Genomic DNA, 17,829 nt, shown 5'->3' with positions numbered 1-17,829 from the left:
TGTATTAAAATTTAAAAAGAGGATGAATATACTGTGTCAAAATTAATAATGATATTTGCTTTACGTCCCACTAACTACTCTTTTTCGGTTTTTGGAGACGCCGAGGTGCTGGAATTTAGTCCCGCAGGAGTTCTTTTACGAGCCAGTAAATCTACTGACATGAGGCTGACGTATTTGAGCACCTTCAAATACCACCGGACTGAGCCAGGATCGTGTCAAAATTAAATATGATAATCTGTCTTCATTGAGTCACATTCATGAGGGCGGCGAAAAAATTGAGGTAACTATGTTTGTGAAGAAAACAAATGCCAGGAGAAATGTGTGTGACTCATAGTGGAAACCAAGTTAAAATTTTCAATTCATTGTATATTCTGGAATGCCTCCAGGACTAAATCTTGGGTCATTTCTTTCCTTATACTTTTTATACACAATTTGTCTAGCATTATATAGAATTCAAAGCATCTTCTGTTTGCTGATGATGTAAAATTGTACAGGAAAACATGCCAATGACCTGAATTTAAGGTGGACTCCAACTTGCCAGGGAAAGACCCACACACTACGATCTCAGAGCCAAATCCTATGACACACATGAAATAAGACATGCATAGTTCAACACTGGGACTGCAATTGACTGCCACAGACTCCTCTGCCAACAAGACTGTTGGGAACTGAATAAAGAACATTCCTCCTCCGTTTGGTTTCCCTTTCAGCCAGGAAAAAGCTTTACGCTTACAATGTCATTTCTTCCACTGAGGGGGCTGTTACTCCACTTAAAGGTACTCATGGATTGAAGCAAGGGTGCATACTAGCCCCAATGCTCTCTACTCTGTATGCGGCTGCTATGTTTTGTGATACATCACATCTCAAACTTGACAAGACTTCAATCACCTCATTTATCTCATGTGATAAGGATAACTGAACTTCAGTATGATGATGATGCTGCATCACCTGCTCTTACACGTGAGAAGCTGCAGCAGTCAGTCAATATTTTCAAGAGCACATATGATCCACCTCCCCATCAATGCACAAAAAAGTCCCAGGGATTAGCATGTACAGATCAATGTCTCTGTCTCAGATGTGACTGTGAAATAGGTAGAATGCTTTTCATATCTTGGGAGTATCTTGTCTACATGAAGCACGTCAGGTGATGTGGAAACAGACACTGTGCTACTAACTTAGCATTTGGTTGGCCATCCAACCGTGTCTTTAGGAATAAAAACCTAACAGCTCATGTCAAACTCATAAGTGTATAAAGCAGTCATCATCCCAAAATTTGTCAATTGACATGAAACCTGGACCCTGCCATGACATAAAGAAAGTTGAGAGTTTTCATCAACATAAAGTTTGTTCCATCTTAAATACCAAATGGGAGGACCATGTCTCCATTCTTGAAGCTCTTGAGAAAGTGTGCATGAACAGTGTAGAAGCCTCTATTATTGGCCATTGGCCTCCATGGACTGGACATATCTGCTGTATGACCAACACTATGCTTCCTCGCCAATTCATGCATGGTAACCTATTCTCATGCGTAAGATGCCATGATGCCCCTTTGAAAAGTTATAAAGACTAGCATAAACCATGAAGGTCACAAACATCAACCCTTAAAACCTGGGACACACTTGCAAAAAGATCACTCATTTTGGCTTCGAACCACCTCTACTGGTATGGAACTGTTTGATCAAGAGCATCGCAGCCATGAAGAGGCTAAATGACATATAGGCATACACCATCAGGTGCAGCCTTGTCCTCCCTCATCCATAGAGTGCAATCTGCTTGGACACATGTTTCATGCTAGAAACGAGTTGTTCAATTATCAGATGTACATGCACAAACAGTATTGAGTGTTATTGGATTGCAAACAGGAAAAATTGTTTACTCTGAAATGAGTAACAGCTGCTGCTGTTAACAAAAATTGTACAAGGAAATGCATAGTGATGATGCATTAAAACTGCAGCTTGATATAGCTCATTGTTTTAGGAAAAGCTTTGAAAACAAGTTTCATTTCAATGCAAATAAAGGCTTTTCAATAATGTTTTCCAGTATGAAAAGAACACACATTTGACCATCCTCAGAATAGTTTGGGAGTTTTGACTCAAAACCTATCCTTTTCTTAGACAAAGAAAAAATTTACAGATGAATCATATACAACTAAACTTGAAATTCCAAAGTTATAACTTCTAAACATGCTTCAACGTTATTATATGCTTCATTCCTAGTAAATTAGAATATGCTGCAGTCGTCTGGATGCCATACAAGTCACACCTAAATAAGGTGGAGAGAACTGAAATCTAAGTGCTACATGCTATATGAAATATAATCTCTATTATTTATAACTGTTAGGGTCTTCAATCTGCTGAAACAAATTTATACGAGGGCTATGCCAAAAGTTTTTAGCAGAGTGTGAAAAAAAGTTTCTATTTGCAAAACAACAATTATTTTCTATTTGCAAAACAACAATTATAACTTTTCAAAATACTCTCCATTAGCACGTATAAATGTTTCCATTCTCTGAAACCACTTAGAAAATGTCTCAGTCCAAGCTTCTTTTGGGATGTCACTTCGTGCACTCCCGTACGCTGCAATGGCCTCTTCATCTGATGAAAACCACTGCCCATGCATTTTTTCCTTGGTCTTAGGGAACAGACGGATGTCACATGGGGCCAGGTCAGGGAATTGGGGGGGGGGGGGGGGAGAGAGATGAGGTAACACTTGCACTTTTTCCTTTTCCAAAAAGTCAATTGTTTCAGCAACCCTGTGCGCAGATGCACTGTAGTGATGCAGCAGAATGTGCCCACTCTTGGACGACAATCATTCACATACCATTCGGCACTGACTGTACGTGTGTCAAGGTCACAGAGGTGAGATGCCCCATTTTTGTAAAAAAAAAAAAAAAAAAAAAAAAAAAAGTTGAACTTTTGTGGGTCGTTCCTTCCCTGGAAAGTACCACACATAAGACTGTCTCTTCATTTTGGGGTCATAATGGTAGACTCATGTTTCATCACCTGTGACAATATTGTAGGTGTCTTGGGACCGCCCTCCAATGAAATTTTCTAGCATGAAACGACACCAGTCCACTCTTGCCCCCTTCTGGCTTTCTGTCAGGGCATGTGGCACCCAATGGGCACATCTCTTGATAAGGCCTAAATAACTGTGAACGATGGTCTGCGCTGCTGCTGACCCAATATCTGGGGTCCTTTCATTGTCACAAAATGTAAGATGTGGATCATCTTTGATCATTTTGCTCACAGCATCAATGTTTTCCTGATTCACAGCTGTTGCTGGGCGACTGGGACGAGGTTCATCTTCAGTTGACTGCCGACCCCTTGAAAACTCGCGAGCCCAATTTGCAACTGTGGCCCTAGAAGGGGAACCCTCACCAAAAACATGCAGCAAAGAAGAATGGCATTCTTTGGCACTTAAATTCTTTTTATAATCATTAAAATAAAATCACTCCACGAAAATCGCGGTGCGACAGATCCATCTTGCACCACATCTGACTCAGCACTGCCTGTGCTTCCTTCCTGCGCTGTGGAGGAACCACCACTGGGAGGGGTTGCACACGCATCGCTCTTTCAAATGAAAAGAATCCCATTGTCCTCAGAATTACGGTTTATGAGCTGCTAAAAACTTTCAGCATAGCCTCTGTAAACTACCTAAAAAATAAAACATATGGTAACAGAATTATACCTGAAAAAGAAAACAACTTAATTAAAACAGAATGGCATGTTTCGTTCTTGAAAGATCATAGTCATCAGATTCTATCAAATCACAATCAAAATATTTTGAAAAGTATGAACATTAATGTTTATTTCTGTTTAAATCCTTAAAAACATGAAATTTGGGACTTATCTTAACGAAGTCCTCACTTCCCTCCACTCTAGCATAGAATGTGAGTTGTTGAGGTGTTTTATTTTTAATACTCCCCTTTCTATGCTAGAGTGGAGAGAAGTGAGGACTTCATTAAGATAAAATCAAAATTTCAAGTTTTTAAGGATTTAAACGTAAATATTTATATATATCTAAATACTCTTAGTGTGATTTGATAGAATTTGATGATCTTTCAAGAATCAAACATGTCATTCTATTTCAATTAAGTTGTTTCATTTTCAGGTATACCGTATTTTTCAGATTATGAGACACTTTTTGTCATAAAAACAAAAATACTGCCTAAGATATGCTGCGTCTTATGGTCCAAAGGTCTATCATATACAGACACTGAGTATACGTGATTTGCTACACCAATGCTCAATAAGTTCCTTACAATACTCTCAGCAGTTGACCCCCTTTTATTACTGCAGTTAAGAAACTGGCTATGGTATACCTGAATTTGTCTGAAAGGATTGTAAGTTGCCAAGGAAGTCCAAACAAGACAGCTTGCAATCCGTTCCTCACAGCCCCCTTATCATACTAGGCAAATACAAATAGTACGTTTACGTGCAGGATTCAGATCGATCCGAGTACACTCCCCATATTGAAAACGCCATGTAAACGGGGACTCAGTTTGGATTGAGTCTCAAGGTCGATGCGGTAAAATCTGGGATCGTATCTTACTCGGTTCGAATTGAGTTCCAATGTAAATGCGGATCATACTGAGATTGTATTGAAAAGGACTGTGCACACACTCCATGTTTGTTCTGTCAAAATAACAAATATAATAAGCCAAAACATATATTTACCTGTATAAATGATCAACAACTGCCATCATATTATAAGACGGCCAGCCCTCGCGATTAAGAAAATCACGATAACCTTCTGTTGCGGGTAAAACTGGAATGTGCGTTCCATCTATTTATTGCACCAATTATGTATGTTCAGTCTTCAGCCCTAAGGCTGGTTGGATCCTCAACAGCTCTGCCATCAGCTGTCATAGATGGCCTAGGCATCACTGAAGAGGCGTACTAGGGAAATGAGGAGTGAGGTAGTTTCCCGTTGCTTTCCTCACGAGCCAAAAGTTGCTATTACATATCAGTCTGCCAAGCCCACTGAAATGCATGCACCAACCGACCCTATGAGCAACATTTTCACACCATTCATAGCAGGGACTGGCTGCACAAGGAATGGCATTACTAGCATCGCTCATACCTCAGTCACTTCATATTGTAAAAGCCAAGGATAAGACAGAGACAGATCAATGAAAGTAACAAAATTGCTCTAGCCTATACCAGAAGACATGGTGCACTGTAAACACTAGGTCCTGCCAGCAAAGGCATATTGCACCAATTACATTTGGAATACCACAGATACTTTCAAAAGCAAAGGTTATCGCCTGGGCTTCTACGGCATTTGGCATTTTTAAATTCTAAGAGGTGATATAGATTTTACTACAATTCTGCATCGTTCGCATATGTCGATGTTGCCTGGCGGATTCAATACGATACTCAAATGCTACATGTAAACGGGGATCGTATTCAATATGGTAAGTGTACTCAAATCGATCTCAATCCCCATGTAAACGTACTAAAAGTGTTGTGACCTTGTCTAATATTATGGGTAACTTTCAAGGAAGGGTGGAAACAAAAATCTATCACTTTGTAATCAGTAGCGAGTTCCAATAGTAACAACTTACCATACACTGTGTCAGTTGTACAGAAGAGGTTTTCTTACAACTTAACATTTAACTTAAAAAGTTCAGGAATATGGAAAATTACATGGTAATAGGGCAGCAAAAAGACAATTCGGATCTCTACCAACTGAGAATATGATACATGAATGGCAAAAACAAGAAAATCACTTGTTGAACCTGGAAGAAAGTAAACACCATTTAGGGCGCATACTGAAAAATAGCCTCTTCTAGTGTCAGAAATGAAGGAATAGGTGATAAACCACAAAAATAATGACTGTGTGTCCACCAAAATTATTATCTGTGAAGCAAAGAGATGGGCGGATGCACACAACATTGTGGTTTTTGCGGGAACACCTGCTTGGTGTACTGGTTTATGAAGAGATGTGCACTGATGTGCATTTGCCTTAGGATTTCGATGCCAACAGAATAAGAATCCAAAATAGTGGAATACAATAGAAACATTCCGCCATGAAAAGTCACATTACACTGTCGTTTTGTCTTGCTGTGTAGATGGTACAAAATTGGCACAAATGGTAATTTTTAAGAGAAAACCTGTACCAAAAGAAAAAAACTTCCACAAGGTATTGTCCTTGATCTTCAAGAAAAGGGATGGATGGAGGGAAAAGGAATGAAGGTATGGTTGGAGAAAGTGTGGGTTAAACATCCCAGTGGTCTCCTGATAAAGAAATCCCTTCTTGTGTTGGACGATTTCACAACAAAGTAGAGAATGAGGACTTGAACACTCAATTTTTAGCCATTCCAGGGGGCCTCGAAAGCAGCCACCGGATGTATCAATAAACAAACCATTCAAGGTTTCTATGCATGAAGAGTGGACAGAATGGATGGCTGCGCCTCATCACGATCTAACACCAACAGGACAAATGAAGAGACCATCAGTTGGACTAGTCTGTGCAAAGGTGACAATGCCATGAGAGTAGGTGAAAAAGGAAATTGTCATCAAGTCATTTAAGAAATGCGATATCAGTAATGCCCTTCATAGTACTGAAGACAATATACTTACTGTCTGAAAAATCAGAAAATGAAAGTTCGGAAAACAGTGTTACGAGTGATAAATGAGAGTGAGAATTCTGAGCAACAACCTATTTCTTTAATTTTTTTTTTTGCTAGTTGCTTTACGTTGCACTAACACAGATAGGTCTTATGGCGACGATCAACTATCTACTTGTGATTTGTAACAGTGACCGTATTGCACTACCTACTAGATTTGTGTTTGTATACAAATTAAATTATTTCAGTAAAATTTTGTTTGAAAATACAGTGAAATTATATTTTTCCTTAAATTTTCAACAAAATATCAGGGTGCGACTTATGGTCCACGGCATCTTATGGTCAGAAAAATACGGTAATTCTGTTACCATATGTTTTCTTTCTCAGGTAGTTTATAAATTTATTTATTCAAAATTAGTTTTGGCAGACTGAAGAACCTAGCAGTTATAAATTAACTGAGTCAAACTGAAAAGATGGCTTCAGACAACACAAAAAAAAAAAAGTATGATCTCTAATCCTATTGAGAAAGAATTTCATATACGTAAATGATTTCCAAGGGAATTTCAATAAGAAAAACTACATCATTGCAGACGAGTTTAGCACCAGAACATTTTTTCAAAAACAATGAACGGTACATTTGGTAATGCTGAATTTCCTGTGAAGCTGAATTGTAACTTGTTTGGTGTGTTTTAATGCCCAGGCACTTTGTTACGAGTCCACTGGCCGTGATAATAGGTGGTTTGTGATCTTGGTTTATTATGCATCATCTCTGGTCAAGAAACTATTTACTTGTTGCCACAGGGATGAAGTTCATTACCCATGTGTATGTGTTTCTGTGTCCAGTTTGATGACTGCATGTTGTGTGTTGTGGTGGTGGTATACGGAGATGATGAAACCCGGTACTTCAGTCTAATATCATGAAGAGATTCTGCTTGAGGCTTAATGCTTCAATCTGACAGATGAATGACCGTCAATAGTGTCATATGCCCTCACTCCATATGAGCACTGAGGAAAGTTTGGAACTGAACCCAGACTTTTTTTTTTTTTTTTTGCTTTATGTCGCACCGACACAGATAGGTCTTATGGCGACGATGGGACAGGAAAGGGCTAGGAGTGGGAAGGAAGCGGCCGTGGCCTTAATTAAGGTACAGCCCCAGCATTTGCCTGGTGTGAAAATGGGAAACCACGGAAAACCATTTTCAGGGCTGCCGACAGTGGGGTTCGAACCTACTGTCTCCCGAATCCTGGATACTGGCCGCACTTAAGCGGCTGCAGCTATCGAGTTCGGTAAACCCAGACTTCTTGCATGCAATCTAGTGCTTAGGAATTTTATACCACCACCACTTCTCTTAACCTGCTAGCCAACTTTCTGGTGGAAAATTTGTTTATATTTTCAATCAACGGAACTCAAACTGGCTAACTAAAGAGTCAGATTGTTAAGACTTGATGCTCAACAAACGTGGTCACAAGGTAGGCTATAAATGTCAACACTGAAACACCTAATTTATGAGCGTGTCAACTTCTTCATTGTCAACATCCAAATGCCCTTTTTTAAAGAAATCATCACTGATTAGCATGTGCAACATCCATAACAATCCCTGTATGAAGCCGAATGCAGTTGACTTCAAGTTATCGTGTACCAGGCAAAATACAGTGGAACCTCGATTATCCGTTCCTGGAAACTACGTTTCCCGGAATATGCGTTCAAATTACGTGGTCCCGCGAGCAGTGTAATTAAATCACGCTGTAAAAATCCTGCATTATCCGTTCCTCGAAGAAACGATTTCCCGGATCAACCGTCCGGAAATTTCAGTCCCACCAACGCTAAATCCTCGATCAATCATTTTAAAAATAAACTGTAGCTCACGAAAGGACGGCTATTGCATACTTATGGATCTTGGCGTTAACGCCCCATCATTGCGCTAATTAGAGCAAGCTGAGCAAGTGCTGTACTGGAAAAGCGATCGGCGGTAAACTTGCATACGGGACCATCTTAGCATCACATTTGGGTGGTATTGTTTAGAGAAACTCGGAAATAATAAAGCAGAGAGTGGCCACAACAATTGTAAAGAGACACAGTGCATTTCAACAACTCTACTTGATGACTGGACGAGTTTTGTCAAATGTTCGCACTTCTAAAACATCCACATTATGTCCAGGGTTAGATGTTTATATTTTTACATTTTTTCGACCGTACTGCCGAACAGGTTTTCGGCACTTTCCTTAGGGCACTGTAGAGTAACTGGGCTTTCAGGCAGGAATCGAAACTTCTCCTTCTTAGCAAAAATTTAGTATTTTAATATTATCGTACACGATTACGTTATCAAGACCAGAACAGATGTTCACCTTACATTAAAGAAGAAAGCCATGGGGGGTCTTGGGATTACCTATTACTGTTTTGGTCCTAATGTAAGACTGGGAATTTTATGTTTTTGTGTTAAAATGCCAAAAACTGCAGTCGTTTTATTTGCGCACTTACATTTCAATTGTTTGTATCATTTCCAACTCGTACTGACATGTGCAGCGCGAACACTTTCCAGATGACCTCAAGGTCACGAATAACCATAATTTCTGAAGTTTTGATGATTTTGTTTTCTCTTTCCAATTTGATTGGATTAGTGATGGGCAGAATTGAATATAATGCATTCGAGAACTTTTGAGAATCGATACTTACATTCGAAAGCATGTTTTTGAGTTCAACATAACCTTTAAAAGTCGATGTAGGCCTAATTTACGCGGTAAAAGATTTCCAGAAAGTGACTACAAACAGTATACCGGTTACCAAATTACAATGGAAAATTAAGAAAAGAAGGGATTTTGCCATCATGTATCATGTATCTAATGTGCTTTATTTTATTAGATGAAAGAATTAAAAACTACTTGTGGTCGACTGTTGTTAGGCTTGGCGTTACTAGATTTTTCTTTCGAAGAGTTTGGCTAATCGAAGTTGCTGAACTGAAAGAAATTCTCACGGAAAACTGACGAAGATTCCCCTGTAAAACTGAATATAAATTATCGAGATTTTGAACTGGCATACCGGTAATTAATGCGGTTTAGCGGTCTAAAATGCCTGCCTCTCATCCAGGTCCAACCAGCCTACGTGATTGCCTTTAATCCAGGAGCTATCGAATGGTGAGATGGCGACCCCGATGTAGAAAGCCAGGAATATCAGCCGAGAGATTCGTCACGCTGACCATGCATCACCTCGTAATCCGCAGGCCTTGGCAGGCAAAGGCCCATTGGGGCTGTAGTTTGGTTTGGTTTGGTTTGGGAGGAGTTTTTGTAAGATTATAATTATACATATTTCATTTCTGTGATGTTTAGCCAAATTGTTGATGGTTTTCATTCATTCCTGGATTTTCCATTTTCCCCATGTTGTACGTTTTATTTTCACGGTCCCTCGAAAAACGGAGAATCGAGGTTCCACTGTATAGGTAAACAAGACTATGTAAAATAGTAATAGTACCAGTTATAAAATTAGTATTGGTTACAATTCATCACAGTGACCACGTGACCTTCCAAAATGTGCAGGCCATCTGACTGGGCAGCAGTCATCTTGGCAAACAATGCAAAAAAAAGCAAAGTGAAAGCAAGGCTATTACTCACTACAGTACAAAGCAAGATACATACACTTTGTAAGCAATATCCTGTCTTGCTGATGATTCACTTGCTGAGACAGACTATGCAACAAGATTTGAGCCGTCTGATAACGCTGGAAGCACTCCTCTGGATTGCCAAACAGCTCATCCAATGCAGCTGACTGACACTAGAAAACAGAGAAAGGAAAGTTTCATATACACACATCCAACATTTTTTTTGCATCACCCCAATGTCTCATTTACTTCTGTCCTATGCAGACCAAAAAGATGACCCTTAGGATGTTTGTGAACATATTCACAAAGCATATACCCCAACCCACAGACAGAATGCCATGCTCATATAGGATGCAAGATGTTGTGGCACTAGTAGGGAAGTGTTAGAGGCGTGTTCTAAGTAGTGTAGTGAGCATCTAGAATGGCATGACATGCAGTGTCGACGTGGTCTGTAATGAAAGTGAAGTGGTTCGAACATGGGAACAGTATAGGGGGACAGAAACTCTTGTCTTGCCTCGCACAGGTCATCGAAAGGCTATGACTGCAGTCTATGATAATTAACTTCGAATTTCAGCTTGGAGAAATATTGAATGCGATGCCACCATGCTGAATAATAATCTTCAGGCAGCCATAGCTCAAAATGATTCAACTCAAACTGTGAGGAACATGTTGCATGAAGCACAATTTCACTTTTGACACACATGTCAAGCCCCAGGTTTCAAACCTAGACATCTTGGGGCACGGTACATATATGAGTCAAACATTGCTAAATGGTGTCTGCAGTATTGGCATAAAGTTTTTTCACTGGTGAGTATTGCATAAGCCTTGTTCCTGATGATTGTCAGCAACATATTTGGAGGTAATCTGGTCAGGCTTCATGTCTCAGACACAATGTCCAGCATGTGCAGCAAGGTGGTGGTCCTGACGTTTTGTAGTGGCATATGTGGGGCCACTGTACACCAATTCTAGTCATGCAGGGCAATGTCATGGCTGTACAATACAGGGATGACATCCTCTGACCCATAGCGACACCGTATTTCCAGCACTTTGGAGGGGAATTTGTCATTATCGATGATAATTCGTGCATCCATCATGTGGTTCTTGTTAAAGACTTCCAGCATGGTCACGATATAGCTCATCCAGACTGGCTGGCGTGTTCGTCAGACATGAACCCTTTACAATTTGAACATTTAGCTATTTTTCTACATAATCACCATTTCGGTTGATGCATTTTTGTAGACGCTGTGACAGTTTTTGTATGCCCATGTCACACCAGCTTGCCGAAATGCTGTTCAGGAAGTTGTGAACCTCATCTTTCACCTTGTCGTTGGTGCTGAATCGCTTTCCAGCCAAATATTCTTTCAACTTAGGGAACAACTGATAGTCACTAGGTGCCAAGTCAGGACTACAGGGTGGGTGGGTGATGATGTTCAATTGAAACTGTTGCAGGAGAGCAACGGTTTGCCGGACGCGAACAATCAACTCTTTGCCGCATGTGGTCTTCAGTCAGCATGTGTGGCACCCATCTTGCGCACACCTTCCGGTATTTCAACTTTTCAGTTTAAGTTCTGTGAGCGGCACTTCGGGAAACCTCAGGAACCAAAGTGCAGAAATCATCCAGGGTGATCCGCCAATCTTCACGCATGATTTGCTCAACCTTCATGACTGTCTCGGACACTCCCGGTACTAAAAGCCATACGCCTTTTCACTTCCTCCATTGACAAATCGTAACATCAAAAGATTAAAACACTCTTGTGCTGACATTCGTCATTATAATAAAGCATTGTTGTTTGTATCTTTTGGTTCAAATATACACGCACCTCCTGATTATGGTTCCTACTGTTTCGGAATTCTTGGTATAGTACATCACAGCATATCTCCTACATATCCTCGTAGTGAATATCGTGCTTCAAATGGTCAGTTTTACATTTTGGATTTCAATGAAGCAAATAAATTTAGATTTGACCATTCTGCGAAGTTATTTGAGAAAAGGTGATCTTGAGACAACACACGATTGGAAATCGTTCTCGGTAAAGCCGTACTGCCCTTCCATTATCACATCTTGCTTCACCATAAATTAATAAAATGTTATGCATTTCGTTGCTTGAGAAGTCTACCATATAAAGAGTACACATTGTTCGTATTTGACGTGAAGTAGTCTGACATCAGAGGAGATTTCTTGGAGATTGTTGATACTAAGATACACAAATTTTTATAATATCTCTATACAGGACGTCTTAATTATACCGACAAAAACTTAGGGATGCTCTTCGTATTACGTAAAGAACGATGGTGCAGTCGGACTGGCGGAAAAAAGTTTTATTTTCGATTAAAATTGTCGAACGCGCCGTATTCCCGACCAGGTCAGACATTTCTACCTGGACATGAGGGCTGGTTCCAGGTTCACTCATTCTACGATTAGCTTTAATTAGGGAGCCATCGAATGGTGAGGTGGCGATCCCGGTCTAGAGAGCCAGGAATAATGGCCGAGGAAAGGATTCGTCACACTGACCATGCATCACCCTGTAATTTGCAGGCCTCCAGACTGCGCAGCGGTAGCTTGGTAGACGGACGACGGCCCATTGGGGCAGTAGTTTGGTTTGGTTTAGGGGTGTTCGGAAGATTATAATTATACATGGTATTTCATTTTTGTGATGTTTAGCCAAATTGTTGATGGTTCATTCGTTCCCGGATTTTCCTTTTTCCTGTGTTGTATGTTTTATTTTCCGAGGTCCCTCCAAAAACCAAGAATCGAGGTTCCGTTGTGTAGACATACTCTTATCCAAGCTCTGCTCTCTGCATATTGGCCCGATAGCAGTAAAATCACCCGGTGTTCCTCAAGGGTCTGTTCTAGGGCCCCCACTGTTCATCTTGCATATTAATGACATTCCTCCACACTTCAGTATTTGTAACTACCACTTATATGCTGATGATCTGCAGATATACAAACACACCACTAAAAACAATTTACGTGAAACAGCTCATCATATTAATTCAGATATTGAAAGGCTTACCGCCTATTCTGAAAGCAACCACACCGGGCGAGTTGGCCGTGCGGCTGGGGTCGCGCAGCTGTGAGCTTGCATCTGGGAGATAGTGGGTTCGATCTTCACTGTCGGCAGCCGTGAAGATGGTTTTCCGTGATTTCCCATTTTCACACCAGGCTGTTTCTTAATTAAGGCCATGGCCGCTTCCTTCCCATTCCTAGGCCTTTCCTATCCCATCGTCGCCATAAGACCTCTCTGTGTCGGTGCAACGTAAAGCAAATAGAAAAAAACAACAACCACTTAATCCTAAATCCTCGTGAAACAAGAAGTATTATTATAGGAAACTCTAAATTATTACATGTAATAATCAATTCCTCCTCCAATCGTAATTAATGACATTGCTGTACCATACTTTAAAAATGTAATTAATCTTGGAATCTTCATCAATGAGAATCTGACCTGGAATGAAGACGTAACTAATGTATGTAGAAAGGTTAATGCAGCTCTATATCCCCTGAAACGTCACAAGAATTCTTTTGCTCAAAAACTTAAATTAAAATTAATCCCAATTTCAGACTACTGTGATACGGTACTAGTCAATTTAAATGCTGAACAAGCTTTGAAACTTTAACGAGCACAAAATTCATGCATAAGATATGCCTTCCAATTGCGACATGACGCTCATGTTACACCGTATTTCAAAATATTGGGATAGCTACGCATAAATGAATGAAGGAACTTTCACCTAATGACACTTGATTACAAAGTGTTTTTGGTGAACACTCCTAATTACGTATCTTTTAATTTTCATTTCCTTTCCTCATTTTATGAAATTAGTACCTGGTCTGGTTTTATACTTGAAATTCCAGTAAATCGAATTCCTACAATCATTCCTTTTTAGTTACTGCATCGAGACTCTGGAATACACTCCCAATGGACATTCGGCAAGTTACTCCTCTCATAAATTCAAATCTGCCTGCCGAAAGTTTTTCCTGGGAACATATAACTGAGCTGCGCGAGTCATGGTGTGTATGTTGTGTGAATGAGTTTTCTTCATCTATTATACACTTCAGTCATTATTCTTGTTATGACTATATTTCCGCTTTATTATTATTATTATTATTATTATTATTATTATTATTATTATTATTATTATTATTATTATTATTATTATTATTATTGTCACACTAATTGCCGTACCAATTTGTAACTTAGATTATCTGTCCGTAGTCAAGCTTCAAGCTCACGTTGTAAAATCATGGTTCCCTGATTGCTCTAGAATTACTATGTCTTACTTTTATGTTTACATTTTTAAACTTTGTTGTTTAAAGTGCTTAAGTGTAAGACAAGGCCATAAGCCCTAACTTTGCCACGAATAAATAAATAAATAAATAAATAAATAAATAAATAAATAAATAAATAAATAAATAAATAAATAAATAAATAAATAAATAAATAAATAAATAAATAAATAAATAAATAAATAAATAAATAAATAAATAAATAAATAAATAAATAAATAAATAAATAAATAAATAAATAAATAAATAAATAAATAAATCTAAATCTTAAATAATTGACATTATTAAACTACATCTAGTAACATTTACATATCTTAAAGATAATGCCTTACATTCACGAGGTCATTAGGGTAAGTCTGATTTTAGCTGGGGGTGAATGGAAAAGATCTATTGATTCACCCACCTCATTCAGTGACGTTAGTACCCTACGAAGCCATGAGTTAGCCCGAGTCACAGTTCTCACTTTAGGCAGATTAAAAATATACCTTTGCCTAGTATTGCAACGAGGAACATGTAATGGAATCAGCTCCAATAATGTTGAGCAATCCACTCTATTCGTCAGACACTCATAAAGAAAGAGGGCATTGGCACATCTGCAGCGTGAGTGCAATGTCCTCATGCTCATAGTCTCACAAAAAGACTCGTAATCGGACGAAGAAAGAGAAATACCCAAACTCTTGTAGTTGATCCATTTCATGAATCTTATTTGGACTCTTTCCAAGTTTTGTATTAAATACTGCTGAGAAGGTAGTCACACCTTGCAACAGTATTCTAACGTTGGCCTGATTAGAGTGCTAAACAAAGTTATTAGAGTTCTAGGAGAAACAATTTCGCCACAGTTTCTTTTCAGAAAGCCAAGTAATTTAAACCCTTTCGTAGAAATCTTGTCTAAATGTTTCTGAAAGGAAAGACCGCAGCAGTTTGAAAGTGTCACACCAAGATCATTTATTTCATTCACATGAGCTATTTGGAAATTGCATAAATGGCAAGGGTAATTTACTGGTTCCAACTTACGTGAAAATGTAATTGCATTGCATTTTGAAGTATTCAAGCCAGGCAGCCACTTTTTGGAGGTTTAAGTCAGACTGTAGCAACTTACAGTCCAACTCACTATTGATCACCTTCAAGATCTTCAGATCTTCAGCATAGAGAAGGGAATTACTGTTTTGTATAACTGATGTTATATCATTTATGAATATGACAAAGAAAAGAGGGCCCAGTAAAGAGCCCTGGGGGCACCTGAAGTAGTGTGGTACGGCTTTGACATAATACCATCAGCTTTTACTACGCAAACCCTATTGGTGAGATAGTTTCTAATCCACACCAAAGCACTTCCTCCTATCCCATATGCTGACAATCTGATGAGTAGAGCATCATGTTGGACTGAATCAAAGGCTTTGGAGAAGTCCGTGTAAACAACATCTACTTGCTGCCTCCTATCCAGAGATTCTGAAATGAAATTGATATACATCGCCATATTGGACACAGTAGAGCGTTCCTGTACAAAACCATGCTGCGCTACATTAATATACTGTGAAACTGAACTGTACAATCTCTTATACACAATATTCTCTGCCACCTTTGAAGTCAGGGACAATAATACAACAGGCCTATAGTTATCAAACACCATTTTGTCCCCTTTCTTGAACACTGGTATGACGTAACCTTTCTTCCACTCATACGGAAAATACTGTGACGAGAATGACATATTTATTATGATGTTAAGTGGCCTACTTAGCTGAGATGCAAATTCTTTCAAAACTATTGCAGGTACGTCATCTGGACAACATAATTTGAAGGTATCCAAAGATGCAAGAATTGAAGATAACTCTGCTGGAGAGGTCACTATTGAAGTTGGGCCTATATCAAACACGGACGAAGTGGATAGATTACACTGTGTGGCAGGTGAGTGATACTTTTCAAAGATATCTGCAAAACTGTCCAAGATGCTCCCCTTGTCCTGTAATTCTTTCCTGTCCTGAAGCATAGTAGATGGCAGGCGAGATAACCTCCGTTTGTTGTTTACAAAATTCCAGAAACACTTCGGGTTGGCAGGTAATTTCGATTCCATCGAAGTTATATAGTTTCTGTATTTTTTGAGCTGAAGACGCTTAAATTCACCGTGTATGGTCGAAAATTGCACATAATCACAACTACGGCCCGTTTTTTAAAACTTTGAGGATGAGGATGATGATGATGAATCAGATATGTGGGGAACGACACAGAAAGGAATGTTAACATACTGGGTGATCTCAATTTAACAAATGTTAACTGGGAAGTTGATGAAAATGAAAAAAAGCATGGCCAACAAATGTTGAATCAGTTAACCTGGGAAAGAGAGCTGAAGCATGAAGTGTTGGAACCAACTAAAGGGAAAAATATTATAAATGTGGTGCAGATAACATGGTAACATGAGCTCTACAAAGAAAGTGAAGTGATAAATGGAGTAAGTGATCACAAAGCTGATTTTGCTGTAGTTAAAAGTAAAGGTGATAGAAAAGAAGGGTTGTAAAAGTACGAAAATTAGGCAATACCGTATGATTGAGAAGAGAGGTATGAGGGAGTTTAACCCATTTACATACCATTTAACTGAACTTATTTATGCCTTGGCATACCATTTATTTTCATTACTTAACATGATATTACAACCGACACTGAAAAAGCATGTTTTACAGCAACTTAATGACAGGAAATAGCCAAACTACTGTCAGATGTACTTTGTGAAGTCTTTATGTGTATGGTAGATCATAAAACAGTCTTATACGTGCAGCGCCACCTTGCACCGGTGGCATTCAAATGAAGATTCCTTCCTCAGACCACGTGTCACACAGACTTTGCATTTCTGTGATGGGATAAACTACTTTGTTGTTGGAGATATTTTGGTTGGAAAGTGTCCCCAGTGCCTCTCCTGAAGTCTCAGTGGTGTGATGATGATGATGATGATGATGATGCTTGTTGTTTAAAGGGGCCTAACATCGAAGGTCATCGGCCCCTAATGGAACAAGATAGGCGACATGATATAAGATAATTAAAATTTTAAAATGTATCCACTGACTAGAGTTAAAAAAATGGTGATGAAGAAGCATGATTATGAGATTTAAACAATCAGGGGATCTAATTCGCAATGCCATATTTTTTAATAAAATAATAGAAAATATAGGTAACAAAGGAATAAGGCATTGCCTGGTAGTACAGATATATATATATAAAAAATTCACATTAGACGTTAAAATAACACATTAAAATACGCAACACAAACTAAAATAAAGTCAATGGGATAAAAGTGCAGTTAACACAAATACACTAGGACAAAGGACATCATTACACATGATAAAAAAGACCACTATCCCTCATAAAACGGATGACAACGTCTGCTG

The 17,829-nt window shown here is 39.0% G+C and overlaps 1 protein-coding gene across 2 annotated transcripts in view; it reads right to left on the bottom strand.

Annotated features, from left to right (window-relative positions):
• Positions 1 to 17,829, bottom strand: part of Atg1 (serine/threonine-protein kinase unc-51-like protein Atg1) — a 431,394-nt gene that overhangs the window by 18,720 nt on the left and 394,845 nt on the right. For both annotated transcript variants that reach the window (XM_067141810.2, XM_067141811.2), the window contains one exon: positions 10,202 to 10,337. In XM_067141810.2, the coding sequence (XP_066997911.1) occupies positions 10,202 to 10,337 (136 nt within the window). The remainder of the gene's footprint in view (positions 1 to 10,201; positions 10,338 to 17,829) is intronic.

The sequence above is a fragment of the Anabrus simplex genome, chromosome 2, assembly GCF_040414725.1.
Source record: "Anabrus simplex isolate iqAnaSimp1 chromosome 2, ASM4041472v1, whole genome shotgun sequence".
NCBI lineage: Eukaryota > Metazoa > Arthropoda > Insecta > Orthoptera > Tettigoniidae > Anabrus > Anabrus simplex.
Note: the sequence above shows the minus strand (reverse complement) of the source record. Positions and strands in the feature narration are given on the sequence as shown.